Source organism: Rhinoraja longicauda, chromosome 12 (genome assembly GCF_053455715.1).
Source record: "Rhinoraja longicauda isolate Sanriku21f chromosome 12, sRhiLon1.1, whole genome shotgun sequence".
NCBI classification, from domain to species: domain Eukaryota; kingdom Metazoa; phylum Chordata; class Chondrichthyes; order Rajiformes; family Arhynchobatidae; genus Rhinoraja; species Rhinoraja longicauda.
Window position 1 is genome coordinate 41,386,918 of NC_135964.1, and position 15,458 is coordinate 41,402,375.

The 15,458-nt window shown below is 44.3% G+C and overlaps 1 protein-coding gene across 3 annotated transcripts in view; it reads left to right on the forward strand.

Annotated features, from left to right (window-relative positions):
- Nucleotides 1–2,572: 2,572 nt before the first annotated feature.
- eva1c (eva-1 homolog C (C. elegans)) overlaps nt 2,573–15,458 on the forward strand; it is an 82,142-nt gene continuing 69,256 nt past the window's right edge. For all 3 annotated transcript variants that reach the window (XM_078408759.1, XM_078408760.1, XM_078408761.1), the window contains exon 1: nt 2,573–4,753. In XM_078408759.1, coding sequence (XP_078264885.1) covers nt 4,642–4,753 — 112 coding nt within the window. In that variant the 5' untranslated portion in view covers nt 2,573–4,641. The remainder of the gene's footprint in view (nt 4,754–15,458) is intronic.

The window sequence follows — 15,458 nt, forward strand, 5'->3', positions numbered from 1 at the left end:
AGGCCTCCTTGGTGTGTTATCATATCGGGGTAGGGCTTTGGTCATAAACCAGCTGGTGGCCTCTCTGCTGTGGTACCGGCTGGCCACTCTGGTCCCGTCCTCTCGTTTCATCGCCATGATACAGAGGAGGTTAGTTAACTTCTTCTGGGGTGAGAGGAACCACTGGGTCTCTGCTGGGATTCTGAGTCTCCCGTTGGAGGAGGGCGGTCAGGCGCTGGTCTGCGTCCGCACTCAGGTGGCAGCCCTCCGACTCAGGACCTTGCGGAGGTACGTGTACTCCGAGTGCCCTCCCAGATGGCACTCGCTGGCCACGTACTTTTTCTGCCAGGGGCGCTGCCTCCAGGAGGGATCACGGCTCCCGGTAGCGGGCATGAGTCAGCGCGCTAGGCGGGAGTTGCCTGGTTTTTACCGTGATCTCCTGAGAGCCAGGAATTTGGTCACCTTCAGCCAGGGCGCTGCTCCTCAGGGGGAGGGGGGTGCTGTGGTTGTGAGGGGGGCCGGTCCTCACCCTGTCACGGTGGGTGTCGAGGAGAGGCGTGTGCGTGGAGCGATTCCGACTGGGCTTACCCCCGCTCCGTCGGAATTGCTCATTGGGCCCACGGCCCGGGTCCCTTCCCGAGAGCCGGCCCCACGCAATATGAGCCGCCTTTCCCAGATGCCCAGCGTGCCATTCCGTGACGCGGAGAGGCGCGTTTTGTACAGGCTGCTCCTGCACACTCTCCACTTCCTCGCTCTCGTCTTCCGTCCGGACACGCCCTGGCGGTCCGTGTTACCACCTGACGGCGGGAGCGGTCCCCAGTGGAGGTCTCTCTATAAGGGGGTCCTCCCGCTTTACATCGGGGACCTGGGGTGGAGAGTGTTGCATAAGGCTATAGCCTGTAACAGGTACTTGAGCCGGTTCACGGTCTCGTCTGCCGCCTGTCGCTTCTGCGGTGAGGAGGAGACCGTGTACCATTTGTATACAGAGTGCGTGAGGTTACAGCCCCTGTTCCAGTATCTGAAGGGGCTGCTCCTCAAGTTCTGGCTCCATTTTAGCCCAACGCTTTTAATTTTTGGGCACCCGGTACAGAGGGGGGAGGGTCAGGAGGGAGGAGAGGGTCTCCCTGTCGGTCTGCTCCTGGGCCTGGCCAAGATGGCCATCCGCGGGTCCAGGCAGCGGGCAGTTGACGGCCTCACAGAAGTCGGCTGCCTACCCCTGTTCCGGGCTTACGTCCGTGCCCGCGTGTCCCTGGAGAGGGAACACGCGGTGTCCACGGGGACTCTGGAGGCCTTCCGGGAACGCTGGTCGCCGCGGGGGGTTGAATGTATTGTTGACAGAGATGGCGGGATTTTAATGTGATAATTGTTTAATTTGTAAACTGCCGATACAGGCGGCTTTTGTTTGATCACATTTTGCTTAGTATGTTTGTATGTTTTTCTTTGGAATAAAACTTTTATATATTTTAAAAAAAAAAAAAAAAAAAAAGAGGTCAGGATTGAACCTGGGTCTCTGGAGTTGATGAGGCAGCAGCTCTGCCGATTGTGCCGCCTATTGAGATAAATTCAATTGAAACTTAAGGAATTACAATTTTTGAACATCACACATTAATCTTCTTACGAGATTGGTACATGACTGTTGATATATACAAAAAAGAGGAACAAGACACAAAAAGCTGGAGTAACTCAATCGGTCAGGCAGCATCTCTGGGGGAAAAGGAATAGGTGGCTGAAACGTCTGAGTTACTCCAACTTTTTGTGTCTTGTTTCTCTTTTTTGTATATATCAACGGTCATGTACCAATCTCGTAAGAAGATAAATGTGTGACGTTCAAAAATTGTAATTCCTTGAGTTTCAATTGAATTTATCTCAATAGGCGGCACAATCGGCAGAGCTGTTGCCTCATCAGCTCCAGAGACAAAAAGCTGGAGTAACAACCGGTCAGGCAGCATCTCTGCGGAAAAGGAATAGATGGCTGAAACGTCTGAGTTACTCCAACGTTTTGTGTCTGTCTTCGGTTTAAACCAGCATCTGCAGTTCCTCTCTGCACAAAAAGAGGAACAATATCTATGCAGAATAGTTTTTAAAAAGTCGATGGCGAAGCTGCAATATCGTATTGTACCACAAGTGGGCGTGCGTGGCAGTCCCATGCATTTTTACCTAACATTAGTAATGCAGTAAAAACATATTTATTTGAAATTACTTTATACCATTCAACACCCGGAAAACCACGAATTGCTGTCTCCGCCTTTAGCACAAATTTGAGATTTTAAGTGTTTGGGGTGCAAATTAGGACTACCCTGTTTTGACACCTTTATCTGGAAAGCTAAATTGCACCGAAACTTTTTTTTAAAAAGCAACATCAAGTGCCCAGGGTTTCTGGAGACGGGCACTGTGCACTTAAAACCCCAACTGGGTCAAGAATGCTTGAGTTTCTTGGTAAAACAACAATAGACGTCACAGGTGCGTACGTTTGCTTGCGGACACTGAATTATTTCGAGTAGGGCGGATTCTCACCTTTCTTGGGCTCTATATTTTCAAGTATCTCCCAGTCCTATTTCCTTGTACCGTGAGCTGTAACATATGTTTAAATGCATTCTCCCGTTCTCTTTGCTACGCTTCTGAATGTGAGTACTTAGATTACGTGGTTCGCCAGAGACCGGCAAAGCCGCAGCCTCCATTAATGCAAGGTTGGTGGAAGAAATAGGATTACAATCGGTTCCACCCACAGCTGCTGACGCTCTGGTGTTGTCAACCCATCCACCAAAACAGTCGCAGTAGGGTTTTGTTTTAATCCGAAAATTCTAAAGTCATCCAACCCTTTGGTGGAAGCGGTAACGAGAGTGTGACATGAAGGCGAAACACCTGGAATGGGAAAGATTTTGCTCTCTCTGTTGCGCAATGATTTAATGCTTCTTCGTTAGAGTTGGAAGAAAAAAACCAACCGTGAGCTATCAGGAGCAACAGGATTAGCGGCACACCTCTGAAGGAGGTAGAGGCGAAGGGCAGTGGTGGAGTTACAGGGACTGGAAGCAGTGTTGGAGTTGTACAAGAGTTGGAAGCAGTGGGCGGGAATATTTATTTCCATCTGCCTGTGAAACTGACAAGGAGTAAAACGACATCAATTCACGTCCCTGGAGAACGGGAATCCTGCAGAAATTACGGGGGCGACAAGTGATGGGAAAACCAGTGCCACAGGCAAATATTCCTCAAATTGGGAATGAAAGCAACCCTAACATTTTCTAAATCCAGACTGCACCATAGCGACTTAACTAAATCGAAAGAATCAAATCGTTTTTTGAGCAACATTAGTTCGAGGCAGGGAATGCCTGGATTGCGCAACGCCATGATTATTTTTTAAACAAAATCGAGCGTGACACGTTTTAAAGGACTCGTCCTTGGCAAATTGCAATAAAAATAATAGGGGTTGTGGATAATGTAGACCAATAAGTCAGACTAAGTGTTACCGCTCCGCATTCAGCAAGAAACGGGGAGCAATGTGTGGGAATTGAACATCTGAAAGTTACAATTTCCTCCCAACTGTTCTCAAACTGGGGACCAAACAATTTAGAAGGAAACTAAGAACCACACCCCCAAAAGGCACACGCAAGTAAACTGCGATCAACAGCTATTGTAGCCAACAGCGGAAAGATGCGGGATGAAAACAATTCAAGTTTGTATTTTTTGGATATGTTTTGTCAAAGAACTTTGCAGCAGGTGGGGCGAGAAGCCACGTAGGATATAACGCAGCATAAAATAACACTTGGACGTTCTGATGAAGAGATTGTAATTGCAGTAAAAACTTTCAGGCAGAACTGGACGAAAAGCGAAAATCGGTAGCTCTGACTCGTAATGTGATTTGGACTCGCCCGCTCTCGGGAATCTGTATGTGTACCAGTCGGGTAGTAAGATCCTGCTGTCCTTGTGCCTTAGGGGTAGTGTTCTCCTTCCCGCGTGCGCCCAAGGGTGGGGTTCCATCCCATCCCGCGAGCTAAGGGCGGGGTTCCATCCCACCCCGCGTGTTCCCCGGGGGAGCGTTCTACTTCTTCCCGAGTGCTCCCCGGGGTAGTGTTCTATTCCATCCCGCGTGCTCGTCCGGGGTAGTGTTCTATTCCATCTCGCGTGCTCGTCCGGGGTAGTGTTCTATTCCATCTCGCGTGCTCGTCCGGAGTAGTGTTCTATTCCATCCTGCGTGCTCCCAGTAGTAGTTGCCATCCTTTCCCACGCGTTCCCGAGTGTAGGTCCTATCGCGTGCTCCCAGGGGCGGGGTTCTATACTTTCCCTCGCGCCTACCAGAAGTGGTTTGTGTTCTATCTGCACGCTCAAGGGGCGAGTGAGGCGATTCTTCCACACTTGCACCCCGGGGTGGGTGGTCCTTGTCTGCGCACCCCTCGACTGGGTTGGGTTGCATTATCGCACACGATCCTCGGGCGGGCGCCTTGTCGATTTTGTGCCAATGCCTAATTAAGAGGCGCTGGTTGTGGACTCTGGATCTCCTGGAAGGGAGGTGACTGTGGATAGCATCCTCTCCTTTCCTGGCGTAGCATTCCCGGGACGTGTGCTGGACCTCTGAGACGTTGCTGGTCCTCGGAGACCAACGTCACTTGGAAATGGGCGTGCAAAGACCGATTTGAAACGATGTGAACTTCTCATCGCACTTGCACGATGACCCTGTTCGATGGAAGTCCTGGGAGACAGACACCAACGCTTGCCATCCTGATCTATCTTCTTGTCCTCATCCGGACCAAAGAGATAAACGCATCGGCCATCTTTTCAGGTAAGAGAGAATTTAACAAGTTTGCACAGAAACTGAGGTGTAATTGACAATATATCGAAGCAAATCAAAAACATGTAGCAATTCAGTATCTGTTGTAATACTTATTTCATCTTGGTGCCTTTTAATTTCAAGCTTATTGTTTGTTACTATCCCAGAGGAATGTGATATACAAACACAATGTTCTGTACCCAGACACCATATTTGACACATTTTCTGTACAATTACGCGAATGAGAATTAACTTTCCATTTGATTGCTACTTGTCAAAGATCTTTATTTAAATGATGCTGTCGTTTTGGTTTGCCGCGATCCCGCCTCTCCATGTACACAATCTTAAACCCCTTTTTTGGGTTACTTGCACTTAGGGGGTAGTGTCAACATTGTAAACCTTTGTATGCTGTAAAATGAAACATGCCAGGGTAATGTGGATGATGCATCCATATGACAGTTAATCCTCAACCCATGTGTAAACTCAGGTTTAAAAAAATATTATCTGTTTGAGCTCTTTTATAATTCCCTCTTAATTTTCCCTTCTGCCACATGTAACAAGTGGATCGTTGGCCAATTAGCTCCCAACCTTTCATCTTTCCCACTTAATGATTTAGACAAAGGGATTAAAAGTACCATTAGCAAATTTGCAGATGATACTAAGTTGGGGGGTAGTGTGAATTGTGAGGAAGATGCAATAAGGCTGCAGGGTGACTTGGACAGGTTGTGTGAGTGGGCGGATACATGGCAGATGCAGTTTAATGTAGATAAGTGTGAGGTTATTCACTTTGGAAGTAAGAATAGAAAGGCAGATTATTATCTGAATGGTGTCAAGTTAGGAGGAGGGGGAGTTCAACGAGATCTGGGTGTCCTAGTGCATCAGTCAATGAAAGGCAGCATGCAGGTACAGCAGGCAGTGAAGAAAGCCAATGGAATGTTGGCCTTCGTAACAAGAGGAGTTGAGTATAGGAGCAAAGAGGTCCTTCTACAGTTGTACCGGGCCCTGGTGAGACCGCACCTGGAGTACTGTGTGCAGTTTTGGTCTCCAAATTTGAGGAAGGATATTCTTGCTATGGAGGGCGTGCAGCGTAGGTTCACTAGGTTAATTCCCGGAATGGCGGGACTGTCGTATGTTGAAAGGCTGGAGCGATTGGGCTTGTATACACTGGAATTTAGAAGGATGAGGGGGGATCTTATTGAAACATATAAGATAATTAGGGGATTGGACACATTAGAGGCAGATAACATGTTCCCAGTGTTGGGGGAGTCCAGAACAAGGGGCCACAGTTTGAGAATAAGGGGTAGGCCATTTAGAACGGAGATGAGGAAGAACTTTTTCAGTCAGAGGGTGGTGAAGGTGTGGAATTCTCTGCCTCAGAAGGCAGTGGAGGCCAGTTCGTTGGATGCGTTCAAGAGAGAGCTGGATAGAGCGCTTAAGGATAGCGGAGTGAGGGGGTATGGGGAGAAGGCAGGAACGGGGTACTGATTGAGAGTGATCAGCCATGATCGCATTGAATGGCAGTGCTGGCTCGAAGGGCTGAATGGCCTACTCCTGCACCTATTGTCTATTGTCTATTGTATATTGTTAAGGCACCTGTTTTGTGACCGGGTTACTTCCACATTAATGTAAAGCACTTGTGTTTGAACATCAGTATAAGATAACTGAAGAATGTAACTCCACTGAACACGGAGCGTTTAATACCATACTTTAAATTGATTTCCTGTCCTACTTGAAAATCATATTTGGTGCAGTATAGTGCAGCCATTGTTAAAGTTCTTTGGTGGCTTTCTGCTTTTCAAATGTTTATACTTGCTGTTAAATATTACAAAAAAATAACATGGTGAGGTGGAATGTGCACATTGTGTGGACGGTGATTGGTACAATTGCAGTGTCCACTAAAATGAAGTACTGTAGTATGCAATATTTTCATGGTTTGAATATTTCACAGAGCTGTAGCCATTGAACAACACCTGATAGAAGCAGATATGATTATGTGAGTCATAGAAAAGGTAGACAACATTTCATTTCCATGGTAGGGGATATAAAAAAAACAAAAGGGTATAAAGAAAGGATCTTCAAAGGGGATCTGAGGGAAATAGTTTTACACAGAGTGTGGTTGGCATCTAGAACTCGCTGCCAGAGCAGGTGATGGAATCGGATACAATCACTACATTTATGACACATTTAAAAAGGCACTTGATATAGACAAGGCCTAAAAGGACACAGTCCTAATGCAGGCAAATGTGATTCAGTGTAATGGGCCAAAACGTTTAGCATGGACATGATGGACCGAAGGTCCAGTTTCTGTGCTGTACAACTCTATGACACTGACTCATGGCCTCCTCTTCAGACAGAATATAAACATAGCAGCAAATTTGATGAGCCAAAATGTAGTTTGACTTCAATAAGTGGATTGACAATTAAGGAGCGGCAGATGAAATTGAGTTACCTACAGTTGATGAAAATATTTTTGTGGGCCCAAGAGGACCATGGCATGGATATTTATGTTGAGTTTTGGAGTGAATCGCAGTGGTATCTCTGAAGAGGGTTTATCGAAAATGCATTTATGTTTGAAGTAGATAACTCGAATAAATATTGCTTTTGATTATGTCGTTGTAAAGTCCTCCTCAAAATTCCGATCTCTCCCAGTGTTACAATTTTGCAGCCCGGCAGACCTGATCCAATGTGCATGTCGAAATACATAGCAGCAGGGCTCAAGGAAGAGTACAACTTATTACAAGGGCATTCACATGGTCTAAATCTCACATCAGCTCGCTGCAGTAAAATAGAATTACAGAAGCTGAAAGGTATGTGAGGATACCCTTTAGTCAATTGCTTTTTTCTGCCAGGAAGTCTTTGGCCTCCACTCCTAGCTGAGGACATGGCCTAGACAGGATACACTGTCATGGAACAAAGCTGAACATATAGTCCTCACTCTGTTTTAATCTATGCTGCTATTCCAACATGCTGCATCATGCAATCCTTGTGCCTGTTCTATAACTTCCATCAGTATTCTTTTTACTCATAAAACAGTTAAAAACATCAGATAAACTGAGAGATTTGTCATCAAATTCCGAGAGTTGTGTTGAAAGTTGTTAAAAATTCTAATTGTCAAGTCAAGTCAAGTCAATTTTATTTGTATAGCACATTTAAAAACAACCCACGTTGACCAAAGTGCTGCACATCTGATTAGGAAAAAAAAAAAGAAACATACAGTGGCTGTGCTGGTAATAGCAAAAAACCCGCCGTTGGAGGTTTGTCTAATTAAAATGCATCACTAACACCCATTAGTGTCACTTGTAAGGACTGAAGTAATAAGTTTGCAAATGTTTAAACTTAATATCTTTCACTTTAAGACGAGCTGTGGGTTTCTGTACAAATTCAAGAGTCAAGAGAGTTTTATAATTTAAATGTGCCCTCATGTACATTTTCTGAGTGAAGTAAAAATTCAATTCTGGGCTACAATACAATACAATATATCTTTATTGTCATTGTACAGGGGTACAACGAGATTGGGAATGCACCTTCCATACGATGCAATAAATTAATTAGCTAATCAGTATAAATTTATTCAACCCAGTGAAACAAAATTAGAAACAGTTTTAAAACAGAATAAAGTTCAAGTAGATCTGTGCCGGTTCACTGTGCGATGTGACCATCCGGCTCAGCAGGACCGGTTCATAGCAGCTATGGCCCTGGGGATGAAGCTGTTCCCAAGTCTGGAGGTGCGGGCGTAGAAGGCCTTGTAGCGTCTGCCCGATGGTAGAATTTTGAACAGACTATTGCAGGGGTGTGAGGAGTCTTTGTGAATGCTGGCGGCTTTTCTGAGGCATCGTGTGTTGTAGATGCCCTCCAAGGCTGGTAGCTGTGTTCCGATAGTCTTCTGAGCTCTATGGACTACCCGCTGAAGAGCTCTCCTCTCTGCCTCTGTGCAGCTGAGATATCACACAGGGATGCCATGCATTAGGATGCTCTCTATGGTGCAGCGGTGGAAGGTCGTCAGCAGCTGTTGGGGCAGACCAGACTTTTTCAGTGTTCTCAGGTAGAACAATCATTGCTGCGCCTTCTTGACCAGCACAGCGGTGTTAGTGGACCATGTGAGGTCCTCCGAAATGTGAGTGCCCAGAAACTTGAAGCTGGACACGCTCTCCACACTGTCCCCATTGATAAAGATCGGAGCGTATTCCTCGTTGTGTGATTTACGGAAGTTGATGATCAGCTCCTTGGTCTTGGAGGTGTTTAGGGACAGGTTGTTATCAGAGCACCAGTCCGCCAGGTTCTGCCCCTCCGCTCTGTATTTTGTTTCATCACCGTTGGTGATCAGCCCGATCACCGTTGTGTTGTCTGCAAACTTGACAATGGTGTTGGTGTCGAATGCAGGAACACAGTCGTGTGTGAATAGGGAGTAGAGCATGGGGCTCAAAACACAGCTCTGTGGTGTGCCGGTACTCAGGGTGATAGTGGAGGACAGGTGCAGGCCCATTCTCACTGCCTGCGGTCGCTCCATCAAGAAGTCCAGAATCCAGTCGCATAACGACGAGCTGAGGCCTAGCTGGTGGAGTTTGGTGATGAGCTTGGCTGGGATGACCATGTTGAAGGCAGAGCTGTAGTCAATGAATAGCATTCTCACGTACGTGCCCTGTCCAGGTGAGTCAGGACAGTGTGAAGAGCCAGAGAGATGGCATCCTCTGTGGATCTGTTTGCCCTGTATGCAAATTGATGCGAGTCCAGTGAGGCAGGGATGCTGGATTTGATGTGTGAGAGAACCAGCCTTTCAAAGGTTCAAATTGTTCAAAAAACAATTGTGCTGTTAATTTATTGAGTAAAACTTATTGCTGTGTATCTATCTCATAGCTATCTAATTTATACAGTTATATACAATGAAAGTTCATGATATTATAGCTATTATTTAACATGGTGAATGAAGAGAAGGATTAGCTACTGAATACTGATTACTGGATTTTTAGGCAAAATGCAGATGGATTAAAAAAAGAATGGGGTGGGGGTGAGTTACTGATGTTTTATATTGGTTGAAGAAAAATAATCTTGTTGTGATATCCAAGAATGATGCAAGAAATAAGGAAAAACGATAGGTCTAACCACCAACTGTTTAAGAGAAGGTAGAAAAACAAATAAGCAGGCTATTTTTGTTCAGGAGACAAAAAAAAAGGGCAGTAAGTCTAAACTGCAACTATTCTAACAAAAGCAGTATAAAAATATGAGTTTACAGAAATTGCATTCAAGAGAACGTTTAAAAAAAAAAATCTATACATTGCCAACGAACAAGAGAAGGGACAGTCTTGAACATGGATTCATGAAATAAAGCTGGGAGGTTGGTACTGGTGGCACCAATAACACTACTGGTGGCAGTGGCGAATATAATGTCTTTGTAATGGAAAAGGACTAAAAATAAACCAGTAGTAATAGTTCTAGTTGGAATGAAGCCAATCTTCTGAGATGCAGAAATTATTTGGCAAAAATGGATAGCAAGCAGTTAATGTAGACTTGCGTCAGAGCAGTGGGAGGTGTTAAAGGATGAAACAGAGTTCAGAACATGTACATTCTAACAAATAAAATTCTGTCCCCTCCCAAGATGTCAAGGCAAAAAAATGAAGCCAGTGTCCTGAGAAATCAACTTTGCTGTAAGTCAGAACACAGGAAATGTAATTTTTTTAAAAATGCGTTTCGTTTAGTTTAATTTAGAGATACATCATGAAAACAGGCCCTTCAGCTCCCCAAGTCCACGCTGTCCATTAATCACCTATTCATACTAGTTCTACATTGATCCACTTTCTCATCCAGTCCCAACACCATAGGGGCAATTTACAGAGACTAATTAACCTGCCGGTCTTTGGGATGTGGGAGGAAACCAGAACATCAGGAGGTCGCATGGAGAACGGGTGAACTCCACACTGACAGTACCCGACGTCAGGATCGAACCTGGATCTCTAGCACTGTGAGGCACTAACTATCAGCTGTGCCATTGAGCCACCCTTATAAGGGCAGCATTGTGTGATTGAGAAATATAGTGGCAAGTAAAATCAAGATAAACCTAGATTTTTTAAAATGTAGGTTTCTCAGAAGCAGTGTCAGTAAAGTCCGATCAAAGAAAGTCCGAGGGTCACAAATGAGGTATATAGTAGTTCAGGACTGCTCTCTCGTTGTGGTAAGATTGTTCAGTTGCCTGATAACAGCTAGGATAAAACTGTTCCTAAATCTGGAGGTATGCGTTTTCACACTTCTATACATTTTGCCCGATGGGAGAGGGGAGAAGAGGAAATGGTCAGGGTGCGACTCGTCCTTGATTATGCTGCTGGCCTTGCCATGGCAGCATGAGGTATAAATGGAGTCAGTGGAAGGGAGGTTGGTTTGTGTGATGGTCTGCTTCCACACTGTGATTTTATGACTCTATGAAATATAGACAATAGACAATAGACAATAGGTGCAGGAGTAGGCCATTCAGCCCTTCGAGCCAGCACCGCCATTCAATGCGATCATGGCTGATCACTATCAATCAGTACCCCGTTCCTGCCTTCTCCCCATACCCGCTCACTCCGCTATCCTTAAGAGCTCTATCCAGCTCTCTCTTGAAAGCATCCAACGAACTGGCCTCCACTGCCTTCTGAGGCAGAGAATTCCACACCTTCACCACCCTCTGACTGAAAAAGTTCTTCCTCATCTCCGTTCTAAATGGCCTACCCCTTATTCTCAAACTGTGGCCCCTTGTTCTGGACTCCCCCAACATTGGGAACATGTTATTCCAGTGTATACAAGCCCAATCGCTCCAGCCTTTCAACATACGACAGTCCCGCCATTCCGGGAATTAATCTAGTGAACCTACGCTGCACGCCCTCCATAGCAAGAATATCCTTCCTCAAATTTGGAGACCAAAACTGCACACAGTACTCCAGGTGCGGTCTCACCAGGGCCCAGTACAACTGTAGAAGGACCTCTTTGCTCCTATACTCAACTCCTCTTGTTACGAAGGCCAACATTCCATTGGCTTTCTTCACTGCCTGCTGAACCTGCATGCTTCCTTTCATTGACTGATGCACTAGGACACCCAGATCTCGTTGAACTCCCCCTCCTCCTAACTTGACACCATTCAGATAATAATCTGCCTTTCTATTCTTACTTCCAAAGTGAATAACCTCACACTTATCTACATTAAACTGCATCTGCCATGTATCCGCCCACTCACACAACCTGTCCAGGTCACCCTGCAGCCTTATTGCATCTTCCTCACAATTCACACTACCCCCCAACTTAGTATCATCTGCAAATTTGCTAATGGTACTTTTAATCCCTTCGTCTAAGTCATTAACAGAGGGGAGTGGGGGAGAGGACGGGAGGGGGGAGTGGAGGAGGGGAGGGTGCTGCACCAATGCAGGAGAGGTTTGGGCCCAACGGGTCCACTTGGTCTAGTTACTAATAATTCTTTGGTGTTTGCAATGGCTCTCCTGGCATCTTACGTGATTCTGTGCAATTCCAATGACATCCTACGGTTCTGCAAATTTTCCCTCAAGTTGCATACAAAGGGGTAAACAGTAAGTCATGTTGGAACAAAAATCACCTTCATGTAAAGAGGAAGCACCAAGGCATTATGAAGCATCTGTCAGTTGTTGCTGTAAGGTAGTGGAGGCATGTGGCAGCTATGGTTCTTTCCTCATCCATCAGCCTTTCAGATTCAGTGGCCGCAGCAACAGTTACATGTGCAGTTATAAGGTCACAATAGGAGTAAAATTAGGCCATTCGGCCCACCGTCTACTCCAAAGATACTAGAGGAACAAGATGGACCACTCCGTTGAAATCGCATATACTGAAGTGTGGTATGCAAAGGAGCCATTTTAGTAGGCAAAACCTGCCATTCGCTATGCCTCTCGCAGTGTAATCAGTGTTTTGGGGGAACAGTATGTGTGATGATACCATTAAAATGCAGAATATATCTCATCTATCAATTCACAGATTTTTGTTATTTTTCTTTTTAAATGTTTCTGCAAGTTTCTGCCTACTAAAATGGCGCCATCACGTACTTATGGTTTTTAGGGTTGAGTGGTCTATCTTGTTCCTCTAGTATCTTTGGTCTACTCCGCTATTTAATCATGGCTGAGCTATCTCTCCCCCTTAACCCCATTCTCCTGCATTGTCGCCATAACCTCTGACATCTGGACTAATCAAGAATCTATTTATCTCTGCCTTAAAAATATCCACTGACTTGACCTCTCCAGCCTTTAGTGGGGGAGGTCTTTAGTACTTGGAATTCCACAGATTCACCGCCCTCTGACTAAAGCAATTTTTCCTCATCTCCTTCCTAAATGAATGTCCTTTAATTCTGAGGCTATGACCTCTTGTTCTAGACTCTCCCACTTTTGTTTTGAGAGACAAACCACTCAATTTTGAGAGATAGAGGAACTGTTTGGCGGGACATAAGTCCTTCAGTGTCCTTCATATGTGTCTGGCAAACATCACCTAGCAACCCAAAATACGCTGAGTTAAAAATTTATCAAGTTGAGAGAATTGTTCCAAATTGTGGTAGGTATTTTGGGGTTTTGCAAAGAATTTACATGCCTTGACGATTATTGAACCTATTCAATCTTTATATCATTCCCTAACTTGGTGGTTTTTGTACCATGTTTTGAATAAACAAATCCTTATACATATGAATTATTTAATGCACCTCCAGGAAAACTGGAGTAAATTATAGCAAGTCTAATGAGCTGATAAAATGAGCATTAGTCATGTGAATTCTACAGAATGGAAATATGCCCATTTTGAAAATGTCCCAGCATTGCTGTAACCATGGCTATGGCTGTGTAACGTTTAGCTGTGTAACATTTAAGACCTTCTTTCTGTTTATCTGTTGGTTTTCTTTGCCGTCTTTCAATGGGGATAATTTACTCTGGATGTCACTCCTACTTAAATTGTGAATAATTGTAAGGTGGATTGCCAAGCCATTAATAGGAATACCAACAGGCAATGCAAAAAGAAAAAAAAATAGTATGCATTGCAAGCAGGTTTTGACTTGTCTGTTTATCCTGAAATGATTATTTCTCAAAGCTACATGATATCCCCTATAATGTCAAAATTGTAAACAAGGAATTCATGTAGAAATATTTCACAAAGTTATTAGACATTCAGAATAAATGAAAGATGGTTGAGGTAATGAAAACCTGTGCATTCCTTTTTGTCTCTGCAAAATGTGAAGAAATAGAAGTCAAATAATGGCCAAACCCTAATAAAGGTCCATCACCTCCAAACAGTAAGAGTGAATGGCTTCCAATTAAACCATGTCAATGACCTGCTATCTTCTTGGTAGCAGTATAACAAAGCATTTTCCACATGGTTAAAGTGAGCCGCCAAAGTTTTTGGTTGCATATTAAAACAGAACTCGGCAAAATCGGGTTGAGGATTGAGGGGGATGGTGGTGGTGGATGGAGATTGATGGTGAATGGCACGAGTGTGTATAGTTTACAGAGCAATTAAACTCCTATCTTCCTTTTACTTGTGAGAGATCTGTATCCTTTACTGTCATCTTATTGATAAAATGGCAATAAAGGGCACAATCATCTTTCTTAGCTGCCAGCTCCATTGCCTTCCATACAACATAATGGGAATTACATAGTCTGATATTCTACAGCTTGCAGCCATGTGGAAACCATGCTAACGCAAAGGCAAATGTCCTGGATCGCTACCACAAAACACACTGACAACAATTGGAAGACTAAAACTGATCTGTGTATTGGATTTGAACTGCTACCAGGAGTGAATCAAGAGGTGCAGAGTCTGCATTGAGCGATAGAATCACGTATCACAGAACCAGGCTCTTTGATCCATCACGTCCATGCCAACCTTTTTGCCGATCTACACTTGTCTCATTTGCCTACATTAGGTTCATATACTATGCCTCGCCTATTTACTGCTTGTCTCAATGTCTCTTGAATGTAATGATTGATTGTATTTGATTCCACCTAGTTTAGGTGCAACCCATCCTCCTTGTACAGATTCCACCTGCCTCCATTGCAATTGCAATTGCAACGATCCAAGTACTAAAGACCTCCCCCACAACCTCCTGCCCCCCGCACCAGCTCTTTACCCATGCAATCATCTGTTCTGTCCTCTTATCCCTACCCTTGTATAGCACATGGCATTGAGAATAATCCTGCGACAAAGTTCCAAGATGTCCTGTTCTTCAACCTTTTGCCTCACTCCCTAAATTTACTTTGGGAGGGAACAAACCTTTGTGGCGACTCTTTTGTGTACTTTGTATGCAAAAAAAAGAATTTCACTGTACCTAGGTACAAGTGACAATAGAGTATCATCATCATCATCAAATTCTAGTATTAGCAGCAGTCATATTTGATCAAAGTTGACCATCTTGTTACAAAATTTCTAACTCTATCAAGAGTTTTGTAAAACAGAAATTACAACCGGAAAGAATTAAACCCATTTTATTATGGTGGCACGGTGAATCATATTACTCCTTATCTGTTATTTTATCTTTGACATAATTGTAATTTAATTAATGGCATATATATTTCTGTTATACATATTGAAAATAAATTACTCTCTGGCCAACTTTTTATCCAATTATCTAAGCATTTCCCCCCACAAAATCACATAATCTCAAAGGACAATGTTTATTTATATTTATGGTATTGAATTTGGCTCATTCTATATTAGATCAAGTTCTTGAAAGGTTTCATTAGTGTTCTTCATC